General features: G+C 39.5%; 1 protein-coding gene across 1 annotated transcript in view; it reads left to right on the forward strand.

Moving 5' to 3' along the window:
• Nucleotides 1–1,021: 1,021 nt before the first annotated feature.
• Nucleotides 1,022–16,444, forward strand: part of CASC1 (cancer susceptibility candidate 1) — a 30,007-nt gene continuing 14,584 nt past the window's right edge. Inside the window, exons 1-8 of the mRNA XM_009332820.1 lie at nucleotides 1,022–1,037; nucleotides 4,434–4,515; nucleotides 6,050–6,141; nucleotides 7,353–7,454; nucleotides 10,385–10,522; nucleotides 12,532–12,678; nucleotides 13,850–13,953; nucleotides 15,497–15,776. Coding sequence (XP_009331095.1) covers nucleotides 6,121–6,141; nucleotides 7,353–7,454; nucleotides 10,385–10,522; nucleotides 12,532–12,678; nucleotides 13,850–13,953; nucleotides 15,497–15,776 — 792 coding nt within the window. The 5' untranslated portion in view covers nucleotides 1,022–1,037; nucleotides 4,434–4,515; nucleotides 6,050–6,120. The remainder of the gene's footprint in view (nucleotides 1,038–4,433; nucleotides 4,516–6,049; nucleotides 6,142–7,352; nucleotides 7,455–10,384; nucleotides 10,523–12,531; nucleotides 12,679–13,849; nucleotides 13,954–15,496; nucleotides 15,777–16,444) is intronic.

Genomic DNA, 16,444 nt, shown 5'->3' on the forward strand with positions numbered 1-16,444 from the left:
GGTTTGCTAGTGCCGGGGTAGCCGCAGGGCTTTGAGCTCCTGCAGCTGAAGAGGGGAGGCGGGAGCAACGGTAACGGGCGCCTCGAGGCGCCGGTTCGGTGGGGAAGTAGGTAAGGGTTGGGCTCGGGTAGTCCGCACGGGCTGCCGAGGTACCGGTATATGGAAGAACAGATTTAAGACTGAAAAAAATCGCCGGAAGGGCATGTTAGCTTTTCTGCAGTCCCCCGCTGTAACTTCTCGTGCTGCGGTTTCTTACGATGGCTGCTTAGCGTGAAACCCAGCTTGGAGGTAACGAACACTTCGTTGTCAGACCCGCTCTGCCGTACCGAACGTCCCTGCGTTCCCGGGCACAGCCTGTCCTCTTCGCCGCCTTCCCCTTTCTCCGCCCCATAGGGAATATGCTCGAGCGGGTAATCGATCGCCCTGAAGTTACGAAAATTCACATGGCAATATTTAGTCGTTGCACAGAAAAGGTAATTGTTTGGTAAATCGAACAAGGGATTTGCCGTTAGGCGTTTGGCTTTCTAGAACCTGTTCTTATTTCCTGTGGTCGTTTGGAGAAGTCCCCTAGTTACATTTCTTCAGTTCATGTGCAGTTTCCCCATGAATGACAAAAGACTCGATGGCGTTTCTGTGTTCTTCTAGGTCATCGCACGATGTAATTTAGTGTTATTAGGAATAGCACACAGTTGATGAGTTCAGAAAACACTGAAAACATTTTTTGACTGAATTATGTCTCGGACTAAATCACCTATTTGATGTACATTAATTTTTTAACAGTGGGAATAAACAGATATACTTCTGTAACCATAAGTGTAATCTAGCCTGATAAATTATGGTGGTCCGGAGTCACGTGCTGGTGGCTAATTTTCTGCAATATCGAAATTATTGTCTTTATAGTTTTTCAATAGGTAATCTCATCTAATTTTACAGAATGGTTGTATTTTCTAGTTATTCCTTTACACTGTTCTCTGATGCTCACTTTCCTTTTTTTTTTTCCCCCCCTGATCTTCTAGGGTCCAAAAAAGAAGAAAAAGGTAGGTAGGCAGAAACATGCTCTAGTTCGCATACAGCATTTTGACCCTTGCAGTGTTAATTTAGATAGTGTGCAATGACAGTTCTGTTATTTTGGAAATTATGTGAGTAAAATTACAAAGCACTTCATACTGAAATTAAAGTAAGCATTAGTTACTTCTGGACTTGACGTCTACAAAACGTTATTTTTAAGAGGCTCTGCCATAATAAAGGTGCTGTGACACCGTAATTGTATGCAGATGTGCTTTTTAAAAAGAAAAGGTGGGGGTTTTTTGTTTTTCAATCTGTATTTCTTCTGAGCCAGTTGGTCAGGCTCAATCAAATTTGAAAGAGGAACAGGCGTCTCCAGGCCACTAAGCTTATGTGCCTTTTGCGAGGAGGCCGAGTCGTGTTCCTGCAGAACTGCTAGAGAGAAGGTGGCGAGCGCAGCCGCTGTGTGTTTTGCTTGGCGGCGAATGTCCGGCTAGAGAGCCAGTGTCCTGGCTTGGAGCTGCAAGCTGGACACAGAATGTGATGGGTAGGGGGGACAACAGACAGAAGTCCACGGGAAACTGGATTGCATAAATTCATGCCCGTGGATTTTTCTTAGTTCAGTGATAATGAAATTATCCACCCCTCCCTCAAAAAAGAACATGTTCAAATGTATTCCTTGGAGAACTGTGCATCTCAAATTTCTCAGTGCTATGTTAAGTCGTAAGAATGTGAAAAGAAGTTGACTAAAAAGTGATTATAAGTAATTGAAACAAGCAGATTTTCCATTTTCACTGGAAGAAAAGTAATCAAAGATGATTATTTTTTTTTTTTTCTGAACTGGAAGGAATCGATTCTTCCCTGAAATCTTAATGGGTAGAATTGTGGTTTTTACTGACTCTGTTCTAGGAGAAATTTGCAAATAAATGCTTTGGTAACAAATGTGGTAAGATGCACGCTCGCTCTGGTGGGTGTACGTTTGTTGTTGGCACTAAATTTTCACCATTGTTTTTGTTCAAGCTTCGTGATAACCTTTGTGTTCAAAGTTGCATTTATGTATATATTTATTGCCATGCAAAGTAGTGTAAAGTGAATAGCTTTCCAAGTGGTTATTTGTATCTGAAAATAGACTAGTCAGAAGCAAAATGTGAAATAACAGTATTTGTAACACACTGTGTGATGAATGGCGAAGGTTCTCCCTGATTATTTCTAAGTTCCCTATCAATTGGATTACTTGTAACAATATTTACCAAATTATTAGGAATACTCGGGTGGAGCGGGTAGGAAGACCTCATTATACCATCGCGTTCATTTGCAACTGTCTGGACTTAAGTCCTCTTTTGTTGCCCCTCCCCATCAGCTTTGTTGGACCTCTTTCTTTATTGCCTCATTTACACCTCTGCAGGATGGGCACTATGCTACTGTGCTGGTTTGGGACCATTCGGTACCCATTTCTCTGCGGAAGAGAAGGATTGGATTCCTAACACATGCCTTTGATCCTTAGTGTTTATTTACGTCGTGACACCGTCCAATTATATTCTCTTGCTGAGACTGTGGATGAAACTCCTACTGGTTTAGTCGTTTTACCTCACCTGACTGAATCCTTGTAAGCCCTTGTCTCTCACCAGTGATGGCATGGGGACTTGGGATTCAGCGCTCTGATGTGCGACATCCAGGTTAGATGCCTAGGTGGAGGATGTGTCTCCTCCTCTTTTCACATTGCCTCGCACTCTGAACCAATTTACATTCCATATTTTCTCTGTTTTGAAAAAGTAAACGTTTGATTTTATTTAAGTCTCTTTTCGTTTGTGTGTGTCAGTGGCAGAATACCGTTGTTCAGCCAGTACGTAGATACACCACCAAATGCAAGTCATTTGTTTTCCTTGACATCTTGTCTTTTGTCATCCATACCTTTGCTTTCAACCTTAGTTTAGGCTGCTGTCACTCTTTGTTTTTTCTGTATGCTGGAGCCTGTGCAGAATATCATGGTTTATTTTCTCACATGTGCAAAAAAAAATAGCCTTATCTGTCCCACTTATAAACAATAATGTTGGCTGTGAATTAATTTTGCAGTTCAGTACAAAATCAGCCTCCTTGTCTTTACAAGCTCCACAAACTTGTTTTGATTTACTTCCTGGCCCATCTTTCTCCCCCTGCGCCCCTCACCTCCCCCCCCCTTTTTTTTTTTTTTATTTTTTTTTTTCGGCCTTTTTGCAGCACCTGCCTTCAGGAACAGCACTCCTCCCTGGTATCGTTCCATCAACCCCAGATGGAGTCAAAGCACATTCACTGCGAGCTTATTACGCGTGCAATACAATGGCAGGGTTACCTGTGTAAATGCTGAGTAAAACTGAATAAAGATAATTTAGGCCTTAGTAACTATGCGCTTGGTGAGGATTACAACCTTAGGCTGCTTTTGCTACTGAATTAACAGGAAATGAGTGTTTTCCTCTTCTGTGTCTTTAAGTGCTGTTTTCTAGTGACAGTGCTGATCCTACAGGTTTGATTAAATGTCCCAAGACTGTGTCGACACAAAAACCAAACAAAATTATAATAAAAAATAAAACCCATCCAAGAATCTTTCTTTTTGCTGGTGAGGTAAAAAGTGAGGGGCCATTAGCAAACATCTTCAAATCCAAAGAGAATTACGCTTTCCACATCCTAGCTGTTCAAGTCTCTTGAAGGCAACGTGGCCTCATGTGCACAGCTCCAATTATCAGATTTTTGTATGTATCATCAGTGAGGAATCTATGAATTACAGGACAAAAATAAGTGTTCTATTTTGGTTAATCTGTTACATGACAGTAAATTTTGCATGGTACTTACCTTGTCTTTTATTTTTTTTAAATGAATACCCTGACTGCAAAGAATTAATAAGGAAGATAATTTCTGAGAAACCCAAATATAAAACATAGTTATTCTAGGATAACATATTCTAGAGGTTGAACAGTTAACTGTCTTGAGTTGCAGTTAGGATTTTACAACAGAAAAGAGAACTCTCTGTTAGTTGTCTGGTGAATTAGATACTTCTAAACGCCAGACTTGCCTATGTCCCAAAATACATTTCCCAGTATTTCCTAAAACGTTTGAAGTTGTAACATCTATTTTCTTAGCAGATCTACCTGTTATTCAATTTCTACACTAAAACAAGAGATTTTAATGTTCTCCTAATGTGGCCGTGTTCGGGAGTGTCTAGCATAGAATAATATATTAATTGAAAAAACATATATTACATCATGAAAATGAGAAGAAAAATGAGTCCAGGATGTGGATTGCTGTTCTGAAGGCTTCACTGACTGTGTAGGGAGTCCAAATTCTTAATTCAGGGATCAGATTAGAAGGGCAAAGTTAGAGAGGGTGAATACCTCCCAAAGTGTATTAAAGTGATATTGACATTTGTTTTCTTTTAATTCATTGCAAACATTAAGTCCGGTGGCAAAAAGAAAGTTAGCAAAGCTGAACGACTGAGATTACAGAAAGAAGAAGAAGAAAGGAGGCTGAAAGAGGAAGGTACTGTGCGCTTCATTTACAGGGAACGTGATGGCACAAATCACTTATTTTAAACAAATGGAAGAAAGTAATCTCCCAAACTATATGTGCACCGATATCTATCTCTATTTCACAAATACAGGTGATTCATCCCTCTTTTCTTGTGTGGGCCAAATTCTCTGTTACTTGTTACCACCTCCCACATCTCACTTTTCTCTCAGAGCTGTACTCTTTTCTCTAGTTACTTCTACTGTGATTAGGAACTTGGGAAGGAGGGTGGCTGGAAGAATTACTTTTTTTTTTCTCCCTTACCATTACCTTTTGAAATATTCTCAGCAAGTTAGAAATGCAGTGTTTTGTGGCTTGCTTCCCCCCCACCCCCTTCAAGCCTAGTTATCAGTAGACAAGAGAAATTCTCTGAAAAGGACTTTTTTATCTGTCCAAAAAGGCCAACAAAATACTTCTGTTGGCAGGGGGCTCGCTGGTGTTCTGAAGGGGTAGCAGATAAAGTGACTACAAACTAGGATAGATTAAAGTGTAGTTTGCTTGGATTTACTTCTTCTGTCTCTACGGAGTGATTCTCCACCCACTTCTTCAAGATCTTTCTATTGTATATCGCTGTATCCCTTAAAATGAAATCCCAGTTGCATGACTTACCTGTCCTCACCATCTGAATGTGTCTGCTTCTGCAGTTCAGTATCGCAACTCGATACCCCTGTCTGAACATCAGAGCCGTCTCTTCTGCTTCCCTTTCTGCCATTAATCCATCCTGGTGGGGGTTTGGGCATGCTATGACAGCTAGTAATAGTAAGTGACTACTAATCACTAGTAACCTCTGTGGATGGGGGTAATGGCTCAGGTGAGTACAGGCAGATTTGGGAACTGCCATTGCTCTCGCCTCTGTGCAACACAGATATATCTGAAGTGATTTGCACGTAGGCAGTGACATTCGAGCCACTGTTTGGGAACATCTGGATTGATGCATAGGCTGTGCTACCTTAAGCTGAAGGCTTAGAGGTTGAAATAAATTTTAATTTTCACATCCTCTCTGATTTTCTAGTCCCTGTGGCAGCAAAGAAAAGCTAAAACTGTGATCAGGAGTAACTGATCCTGAAGAGGATTTCAGTGAAAAAGTTACTATAAGATGGAGGTACCCACCAAAGGTTGTAGGAAAGGAGAAGTCTAACTTGGGACTGAACCACTCGGGCGGTTTCGCCACAGACATTGCACTGAGAACCTGGGCCTGTTCAAGCTGTAGATAAAGGGAGAGGGCACTCCTGCTGCTGTTTCTGGGGAGGAAAAGAGGGCTTGCTGATCATCCTTGTCTCCACTTGTATTGTCACAGGCTGATAGGGGTAGCACCATAGTTAATGTGTTTTAGTACTGTGATTCAAAGTAGTTTGGCTCATTTGGAGGATTTCTGCGCAATATAGGATACATCTTCGTGTTGCTCATTATTATGGTTATTTTGTTATTACAGCTAATAACAAAATAATTTGTCTGGTTTTATTAAGCAAAATATAATTATAATTTTGATATATTTCCCAATCTTCAGAGGAAGCCCGATTGCAAGCTCAACAAGAAGAGGCAGCAAGACTGGAAAAGGAGAGAATTGAACAAGAGCAGATGGAAAAGCTTAAGGCAAAAGTTAGTTCATACCCAATAGTAACTGAAAAATTCTAATCCTATTTCTAAACTTGTGACAAGGTCTGTAAAACATTATTAATTTAGTGTGAGCGTGGAAAGGAATATCCTTATGTCCCTAGCATTGGGAAGGAACAGAGGATGTAGAGGAAACGTAGAGGAAATTTTCTAACATCACTAGATTAAAATTAATAACGAAAAATCTAGCCAAATCACTGAAAGGTACTCTTGCATGAGATCCCACAAGTTGAGAAGGTAGTGAGATTAGTAATTAAATAAAATATTTAAAAGTCAAGAGAAATGGTGCTGAATTTTGTTCTATAGTATTGGCTTAGTGTTGCTTTGATTCAAGAAAATCCTCTGAGGCAAGATAGTCTTGCTTGTTTTTGATACATAAAGATGCTGTGGCTAAATACATTAACTTTTGGGATATGTATTACTCCAGTTTGAATAAATACTTTTTTTTTCCCCACTTCCACTATACTTTCAATTGGATATATTTTTGTGTTCCCCATAATTACATTTGGTACAGTTGTGGCAAGAAAATTTTGGTATAAATTCTAGAAGTGGTTACATATTAGGACAGATGCATTGATCTGTGTGCATGCATGTATAGAGATATGTGTGCGTGTGTTTGAATATGTATGTTTATTTTTCTAAGAAGACTGGCATTCAGAACAAAAACTGATTGGTAATATCTAAATATTTTTGTGTTTAAAAGAAAAAGAAAAACAGGAGATTTACCACAATTTATTTTTTCCCCCAGAAAAAAGTCACTCTTGCCTGTGCCTCTTGTCCTTCACAAAATATTTTCCCCCCCTAGAGAGAAGATAAATTTAAAATAATAGAAATTATAAGGAAAAAAAAAATCATCTTGCACACATTTTTCCAACATATGCTTACTTTTTTCATCAGCTCTCATTAGAGGTAGTTCCAGGATGGTGATATGGAAACTGTTCAAGTGAGAGGTTAACAATCATATGACACGTTATGTTTGTCGTATGGCTCAGCAACTAATGTGATGACAATAACATATTGCGAACTGCTGCAGTCTTCTCAATTAAATGTTTCATAAAAAAGCAAGCTATCAGTGTTTGGATTTGGTTAAATGATAACTCATTCAAATATCCTAATTTTTTTCTTTGATATAAAATAATTGTAAGTAGTAAACCAAATATTTAACTCCTCTGTTTGACATATGTATATATAAACAGGATCAAGAACGAAGGGAATCTGAACTAGCAGAACTTCATTCACTGGAACAGAAGTTTCTGGCTGCACAGCAGTGGAAAACAGATTATAGAGCACATGCAAAGGTAAGCTTTCATTCCAAAATCCACCCAGTGTTGTAGAGGTTCGACAGTGAAGAGACTTTAGGCTATGTCTCCATTACAGGGTCCAGGAATGCTTCCATTTCTTGAACTTAGGTGTGGGCTATGGCTGCATTTCAGGTTCCATCTCAAGGTAGTAACTGGCCATCCTCACTCTCCTCTATCTTCTATACTTTGGTGTACACAGAAAAGAAACATGGGCAAAGAGACGCCTGTCTGGCTGATCAAAGAATTAGGGCCCCACAGCTTACCCCAGCGGTCAAGAAGAATTGTACTTCCAGATGTTCTGGTATTTGTCCTTCTTTTTCTATTTGTTTAATTCATTCTACATTTAAACATTCCATGAAAAAATCTCTACCAGGGCTTAAAAATATTTTTGTAGAATTTGAGACAATTGACAACATTTGTTCCAGTTGTTCCTGGATATTACAGGTCATCATTCAGAGAGAGGTTGGCTGAAGCTTTGAAGGACATGGCACAAACCTGGGTCAGATATCAGGGCTGGAAATATGTGAGAATGCAGCTAAGAGTTAATGTCTGCAGTTTAGGGTGACATACATGGTGGTTGAATCATCACCCAATAGTCCTATATGCCTGTAAAGTTAAATTTTAAATAGTAAGGTATGGAAATAATACACTCGTAGAATATTTCACTCCTGTGAATCCATCTTGCAGAAGCATGATTCAGTAACAGTCTGATATAAGATTTGGCCAGTTTGGTTCCAGGTAAGGATAAATAGACTTGTGGACACAAGGATTTTCTCTCTGTCTTGTATATCGCTTAATCCTTTACAAAGCCTCTGCGGAACAAATTTAGAATCATAGGATAAATCACGTTAGAAGTGACTTCTGAAATTCACACAGTTCAACCTCCTGCACAAAGCAGGGCAAACTCCGAAGTTAGATCAAGGTGCTCAGCTGGGTTTTATAAATTTCTAAGGATGGGGATACCACAGTACCTCTGAGCAACCTTTTTGACAGCTCTACCGCTCTCATTGTAACAATTTTTCTTTAAATCCAATTGGCATTTCCCTTGTTACAGCTTGTGATCATTGCCTAATTGTCATGACGCACCATCCCTGTGCACCTCTGAGGAAAGTTTGCCTCTGTCTTCTCTATAACCCCTCTCTAGGTACTGGTAGATTGCAATTAGCTCCTCCCTTAGCTTTGTTAGTCCTCTCCAGACTGACAAAGCTCAGCCTTTCCTCCTGTGTCATTTTCCCCAGTACCCTAACCTTCTTAACGTCCCTCCTCTGGACTCTCCAATTCACCACTCTTTCTCTTGTATTGAGGGACCCAAAACTGGATCCAGCACTCCAGATGTGGCCTCAGGAGCCCTGCAGAGGGAACAGTCGGTCCCTAGGCACGCTGGTTACACTCTGGATTCCAGTGTGGCCTTAGCACTCGTTGCCACAAGGGTGCAGCATGATAACTTCACAGTTACGACGACACCTTTGGATGATGTTTATTACCTTTTTCAGTTGATGACAAGCTCTGGCTTTATTACCCTTGTGAACAAGAGAATCTGTCAGTCATTTTGAAGGGGGACAGTTGTTTATGGATGTTTCTGAAGAGTATTTCTTGGAAGGAGAAATGTAAGGGTTTTTTGTTTTGAAAAGTAATGGCAAAATAGAACTATTACTTTAAAAATAAATCTTCAGATAAAATACTGCTGGAGTATGGGAAATATTACAGTTTGTATTAGTCTGTTGTTAAGAATATTTAGGGCAAAAGAAATGTATAATACCAAATGCTGAGTTTCCACGTCCGTTTCCGAACAATTTCAATCCAGATTAACAGATACGCTTACAAATTTTCATGAAACTTACCTTTTTTTCTCAAAGAGCAAGTGCTGTCATCCTTAAGGATGTGCTTTCCTGATGGTCAAACTGAAGATCTCTTTCAAGTGCGAAGATGTAAAAAAAAGAAATCAGATGTTTTAATTACTGAAGACTGATCAGTCTTTTATACAGGAGTTTCCAGTGCACTGAGGGCTCACCTATTACTGCTTTTTTTGAAGTCAGTGGAAATGGTTATGGAAGTGGTTGGGAATGCAATTATACAAGCCCTTTTGCTTTAAAAGATCCATTTTACATTGTAATGCCATCTTCAGCAACACTGCGTTATTAATCTTCACAGTATGCAGAGAGGCAAGATTCCTTAATAACTTACTATATGGATGAAAAAAATTACATTGTATGTTGTAAATTGATCCCATGAGCCAATGTCAGGCTCGTGTGGAGTTAAGTGGGTTTAGCCTGTTGTTGTTGATTATTATCCCCCCCTCCCCCCAAGAATGACCAATAATTGATTTGAAAATAAAATTATTAAAGAAAAAAAAGATCATTCAATCCTTTTTTCACGTTCCCACCAGAGGTTTCTGTAGCAGCTGAATTGGTGCTGGTGAGGAGGAGAAAATCTCCTTCAGAGGCAGAGAAAGGAGGAATAAACGCGTTGGAGTAGAAGGCTCTTAAGCAGCTTTATTGCCAGTGTAAGGATTTTCAGTTTTGTTGGCAGTATCTGGTTTGAGAACCATCTGCCTCTTCCACCTGCACCGGTTCCTCATTTATGTTCTCAGTCATTTATTCTTTCAGCCCATCATTTGTGGCAGGTACTGAATTAATTGCTTTTGTAGACACGCAAGCTCCTCCTAGCAGAACAGAAACTCCTGATAAATGAGTAAGTGTAAACAGCACATGATAGGTGGGCAGAAGTATCTTAATACGTTAATATCAAAGTAAACCATTTTTTTCTGGCATAGCAGTAAGCCAGGTGGTGTTACAGTCCTGTTTAGATGCAGGTGTGAATGTATCACTACAATGTATTTGTTGTTTAGAATCCTCCTTTTTCTTGTCGTAATGATAGTCATTTGCACCGCATGCCTGTATCTACTTTTCTTTGAACATTTCCTGTAGTGGGAGCATTACCTCAGTTGTGATGGAAGTCCTGACCCAACTGTACTGCAGGAAATAAATACTTTCATGAGCTTATGGCGTGAAGATCAAAATGAGGACATTCAACTTGTGATGGAGAAGGGAGAACAGGTGCTAAATGTAAGTGTTAAAATGGTATTTTTCAGTTTAAGCTTACCAGAACATATCCTCAACAGGCCCCCCTTCTTCCTTTTTTTTTCTTTTATTTTCTTTTTTTTCTTTTTTTTTTTTTTTTTTTTTTTTTTTTTCTTTTTTTTTTTTTTTTTTTTTTTTCTTTTTTTTTTTTTTTTGGCCAAATGACTGAAATGGGCTATAACCTTCAAAACCCAGAATTTTTTCTTCAGTTTTTACATTTTTTTACTTGCAGATTTATTGTTAACTCTAAAGAAGATGCCTATTGACTTTAAATACGCAGTGCATTTAAGGGATTTGTGTGTAATGTTTCTACACTGAGCTGTAGTATTCCAACATCCATCTTCCCTGCTACGTATGCTTTAAACAGTCTTGAGCCAGAACATACAAGCTCATGTCATATATAGGTGCTTCAGTGGACAGCAGCCTTATTGTGTAACACTTACAGCCGGTAAAGTGTCGTGTAAGAGCTGGGGTTCCCAAAATGCAAGCCACCAACCATTGATGGTTTGTGAGGCAATTTTAAGCAATTTGTGGCTGCTCTGTAAATGTAGGGTTTTATTTTCATTTATGCTAACTTTATAGTGTTTTTCAGAAAGTTAAATGGGGTCTTCCAGAAATTGGGGGTGAAAGTCGCATGCGTGATACAACTTTCATTGGGCTGGTTTGGTTCCGAGCGTTAGATTTCCTATCTTGCAATGCTTGCTGGGTGCTGCAATTTTCAGCTTCCACATACTGCCTTTTTCTGAGCCAGCGGGGAATGTGCCGGTCCCTTCCGAGAATTTCAACAGATAACTCCTCGCTTTCTCTTCTACACTGCAACCCAAGCAAAAAGCCTGGCAGTTGCCTGCTTCTGCTCCTTCTCGCCCCTCTTCTCCCTGCTGTCATGTCTCTCCCACAAACACACCTCCTCCCACCGCTGGATGTTTCCCATCCAACACTGAAGCAGCTACAGCTGCTGTACAGGCCCTGCAAACGCATGTTACCTTGCACTGTATGCTCAGTAGAGTATTACGTGATGCTAGAGGATAGGCATTTTTGTTTCGCCCCTGCTGGAAATGCACGGTGATGTCAAAAAGATTGTCTGTCTTCTCTTGGTCTAAAACACCCGAGCATTTCTTTCCTGTTCTGCATGTTTTTAGAGGAAACTGTTAAACACTCCAACTGTAAGATCATGTAGATCAGCAGTTCAGAGTTAAGAGGGACCACCTCACTATCGAGGTAGACCATGTTAAAGGTGCAATACAAAAAAGACAGTAGTAGTTACAATTCTGCTGCTGCTTTTAATGAGCAGTGGCACTGCGATTCCAGAGGCTAAGAGGAAGAAGAGTCTGGCCAGTCTGAAGGGAGGCATAAAATGTAATCTGATCCTCCCTTCGTCTCAGTGCTGCAGGTCACTTTGGCCAGCTAGGAATTTTTTAGTTCTGTACAAGCATTTAGTTGTTAAGATATTAGCATGTAGTGGAAGGCAACAATGAAATGACAGAGTTCCAAACTGCACGATAAGGATTGTTCTGAGAATTAAAATGCAATTGCTGTATGTCTTCCTATTATTATTATTATTATTATTTTAAAGATTTCGTAGTTCAGATTATTACTATAGAAAATACGGTTCCAAAATAAAGCTGTAAGCTTTTCGTTAAAACTAACTTTTGACCAAAAGTTTCTTCATATGACCAACCGGTTCAATAAATGATCTATTTCATAAGCTAAGATTTCACAGCCCACAGGTTAAGGAATGAAGGAATTGGACTAGAGGAATGAAGGAAGGCAGACTTGACCCTGGAATTTCCAGCGCTTTGCCTGGTTGACTGTCTATCTGATAATGCTGGCTTAGCACAATTTCTAGAGGTATAATAGAAAAAGATTATTTCTGCGACCAAGATATGTTTAGGTACAAAGGAAGCAAGTTTGCCTTGTTTTTTGTGACAGAACACACAGTATATTAAGGGTGGTGTCAAAACAGAGATACTTTTCCCACATATAATGTCTTCTAGTTAATTCAGAAGTTGCAGTTTCTTTTATTGGACACACCACCAAGTGAGATAACAGAAAAAGAAACAGTCCAGTACCAGGAATCTATTCTGGAATTGCAGAATCTGCTTCATCAGAAGTACGATGTAGCAACAGAACACATGCTTAAAGTAAGTAAGTTTTACTCCTTCGAAGTTGTAATATGCCCCATGCACATAAGCTTAGCTACAAGTGTCTTCTTGTGATGGTTGGTTTTGTTCTTATATTGTCACAGAGATTAGTATTTCAGTTTCCAAATGTAGTATTTGAGTTTCCAAATCATGTGTATAGCAGATACCAGACTTGTATTTCTTCAAAGCCTCTGCAAATCTTAGCCTTAGAGTGGAAATTCTCATCATTAAGACATTTACTATTAAATTATTGTGACATTTTGTGAGATTTGGAGACGTTGAAAACAAGGGGCGCTGTATGAAATTTGTTTCCTATTTTGTCTCAATGATTTAAATTAAAGTTAGTGGACTGTAAAGAAATTGCAAATGTGAAAAGCAGATCATAAGGTTAGCTTGTACCCTTTTTTTAATACAAGTTAATATGACTAAAATATTTTTTAAACAGATCTTGGGAAGAGTAAAGAGTATTTAAACAAGAAAATGAAAATGTACTTGGGAATCGGTTTTCTGGGTTGCATCTATAGGTAGTGATCTTGCTTGCTATTTTAAGTATATTAATCATATATGTAAGTATGTTTAGCAAAAGGATATTGCTAGAGGAAACAAAAAAAGGAAAAGAAGTAAAGGAAATAGTGAACCGGTTGTATGTTTGTTCACAGTCAAAACCCTCTGCAAATTAAGAAATGGTAAATTCTTGATCGTCTTTACGGAGTTTAGGCTTAAATTCCTAATGTAGGTATCACTTCATAAGTTGTATATTGACAGACATGTAAAATAATCTGTGCGGTGGCTGTGGGCTAGGCTTTGGGCTGTGCTTTATTGCTTTTTTTTTTTTTTTTAACTTGTCCTGAGAAGTGTTTTTGAGGGCACAGGATTAAGGGAGATAAGCAGTAGTACCAATGAAGGGGATAATGTAAGATCCCATATTTGGCAGAATTTTGACTGACAGAATTGATGAAGTCACAGGAAGAAAAAGGACATAGTCCAAATTTTAACAGAGATTTGAGTTTATAACTGTTATGTTTTAGTACATAAATACAACATACCTGAGCTTGGTCTGGTGTATTTTTATTCCTACGTGTCTTTTCATATTTATCCAAGTATAAATGTAAGTAAACCAAAGTGTTATAAATAAGAAGAAAACACAATTTAATCTGCTTTTTCTTTGTAGGCAGCTAATATGCATGAAGATTCTGACACTGGAAATATGCAGGCAGTCATAAAGGATAAAAATGTTACTTTTTGTATTTGGGCCAATTTGAAGAAGAAAGTAAGGTACAGCATACTGAAATTCTTAATTTGAAATGAGGCCTGGCCTTGTCTACCCAAGTCAAGTAAACACCAAGAACCAGTTTCTCATAGTCTTTTTCATGTTGAATAGCTTTTATTCTACAGACTCCCAACTGATGGATTTCACACCAGCCTGTTGCTACGGAAGGTACTGGTTGCATCAGAGTTTTAGTAAAGAAACAGGAATGTTTTATATATGTAGATATATGTGTGTGTATCTATCTATCTATCTATCTATCTGTCTATCTATCCTATCTATCTATCTATCTATCCTATCTATCTATCTATCTATCTAAAAACTTTGTTTCTTAAAATGTTACAGTAGAACCCTCTTACTGCCAGAACAATTTTTAAAGGAAAAGAGTAAAACTCATGCAGAGAATTGATGTTCCTCCGGAGGTAATGTTTCTTGCTCATGCATTAAAATAGTTTCTAAGCTGTTACAGTTTCTTGCAAAGCAGGGAATGATGCTTTGTGCTCAGTTCTCTGTTAGATAGATAAAAGATTCTAGAGCCTGGAATGCAAATATCCTCCACAGTGGGTTTTGAATCTAAGATTTTTTTTTTTAATTAGATTACCATTTAACTGATGATACATTTTTCAAAACAAGATTTTTGAGCGGACTTCCTACTCCCACTCGCAAATATGAGGAATAAATTGGTAAAAGGACTTTGCCTTGACTAAGGACCCGTTGCTGGAAGCTTTGCTAAGATGACTAGAAGGCTGGGTCCTGAGCAATGTCAGACTGACCTGCAGGAAGAGCCCATCTGGGTTAGTGTTAAAGCCTTTTGGTCAGCTTAGAGATGCACTTACAATTTTCAACCAAGAATTAAAAATAAATGATGCTTTACTAGAAGATTTTTAGAATGTGTGACTAGCTGATCTTACCAGAAAATAAGTGTTATTTGAGTTGTTCTGGTTTTGGTTGGGCAGGAATCGCAATGAGCAAGAACCTTCCATATCTGGTGAAAGAACCCAAGTTCACCAGTTAGATACTTGATGTGATGCAAGTTGGCCTCCTGTGCTGCTCTTAGCCTGTTCCCTACGCTGTCACAAGGACCGGTGGCTGTGTAATACTGCTGATGATTATCAAAATTACCTTTACATCTGTGTAGCTCTTCAGGTTTTATGTGGACGATGCTGAGACTGATGTAACACAGAGAGCTGGTGACTTCACCTATGTAGGAATTTGCCCATTAAATTAGTCTGTTTTACCGGGAATGTACTGCGTAGAAGAGCTGCCGTCTGATTCTGCCTCATTGTCATCCTATCAGGACTGTTATTTTTGCAGCTCCTGATCCCCTTAATGCAGCAACAGCTTTTCTGGAGGGGCTTACAGGCAGCTGTCAGTACAAGACAGGAAGTATATCGTCACATCCCACTCTGTTTCTTAGACTGTGCCACGCGACAAAAGAGAATTTAGGTGACTTTTAGCGTAGAACATCGATTTGAATAGTTATGTAGAAATACAGAAATAAGTGCTGCCAGTCTTACTAGGGAATGTTATTTTTTTTACTGTTGTTTACAGGTTCAAAACTCACACGTTTTGTGATACACAGCATGGATTTGATCTTCCAAAGTCACTGGCTGTGAGCAGTGTTGCTGTTCGCATATTGCATACTCATTATGACCACGTATCTCCACTTTGGCTGCACTGTCAGAGTGTGCCAAAATTGGAAGTCTTAGGCAGCAAAGAGTTAACTCAGCATTCAAAAGGCAGTGTAGAAGAACCAGAAGAAGAGGAAAAGAAAGCCACAGAAGAGCCCAACATGCCTGCTGAAGAAGAAACGTGCTCTGATGGGAGAAAGGTAGGTAAAAAATCTCACAAAAGGATGTTCTGCGATGCTGCTGTTACTTGAGGCCCACTCGCAGTGTAACAGCTTCTAATGTGTCCTGTGCCTGTCATGGTTTAACCTCAGTTGGCAACTGAGCACCACGCAGCCGCTCGCTCACACCCCCCCGCAGTGGGATGGGGGAGAGAATTGGAAGGGCTAGCAACAACTAAAACATCGGTGCCTTATCAATTTTGTTCCCATCCTAAATCCAAAACACAGCACTGTACCAGCTACTAGGAAGGAAATTAACTCTATCCCTGCCGAAACCAGGACAGTGCCCGAGAGCGCCAGGCTCTTAAACGTTTTATGGAAGAAGGTAACTTGTGTTAATACTGTGCCATAGATCTTCTCGAGGGAGTGGAAGGATGAATGACCAACGCTTGTCATACAGAAGGTAGAAAGGGAAGTTTGGACAGGGTGTGGTAGTTGCCATGCAGCTGGCATGCGTGAGCTGGCATTTGGTTGGCAGTTTCCAGAGTGGGATCAAGGCATGAGGAACGTCAGGTGCCGTTGTAAGATATTTCCGTAAATCTGTGACGTACGTCCAGGTGAATGGGTTCTGCTTCTGAGAAACTGATGGCCCCATAAAATCACTGCCGGAATCCAACATTAGGAAGATTCGCAGCGTGGAGAATGGGATT

This window comes from Pygoscelis adeliae, unplaced genomic scaffold, assembly GCF_000699105.1.
Source record: "Pygoscelis adeliae isolate BGI_AS28 unplaced genomic scaffold, ASM69910v1 Scaffold38, whole genome shotgun sequence".
Lineage (NCBI taxonomy): Eukaryota > Metazoa > Chordata > Aves > Sphenisciformes > Spheniscidae > Pygoscelis > Pygoscelis adeliae.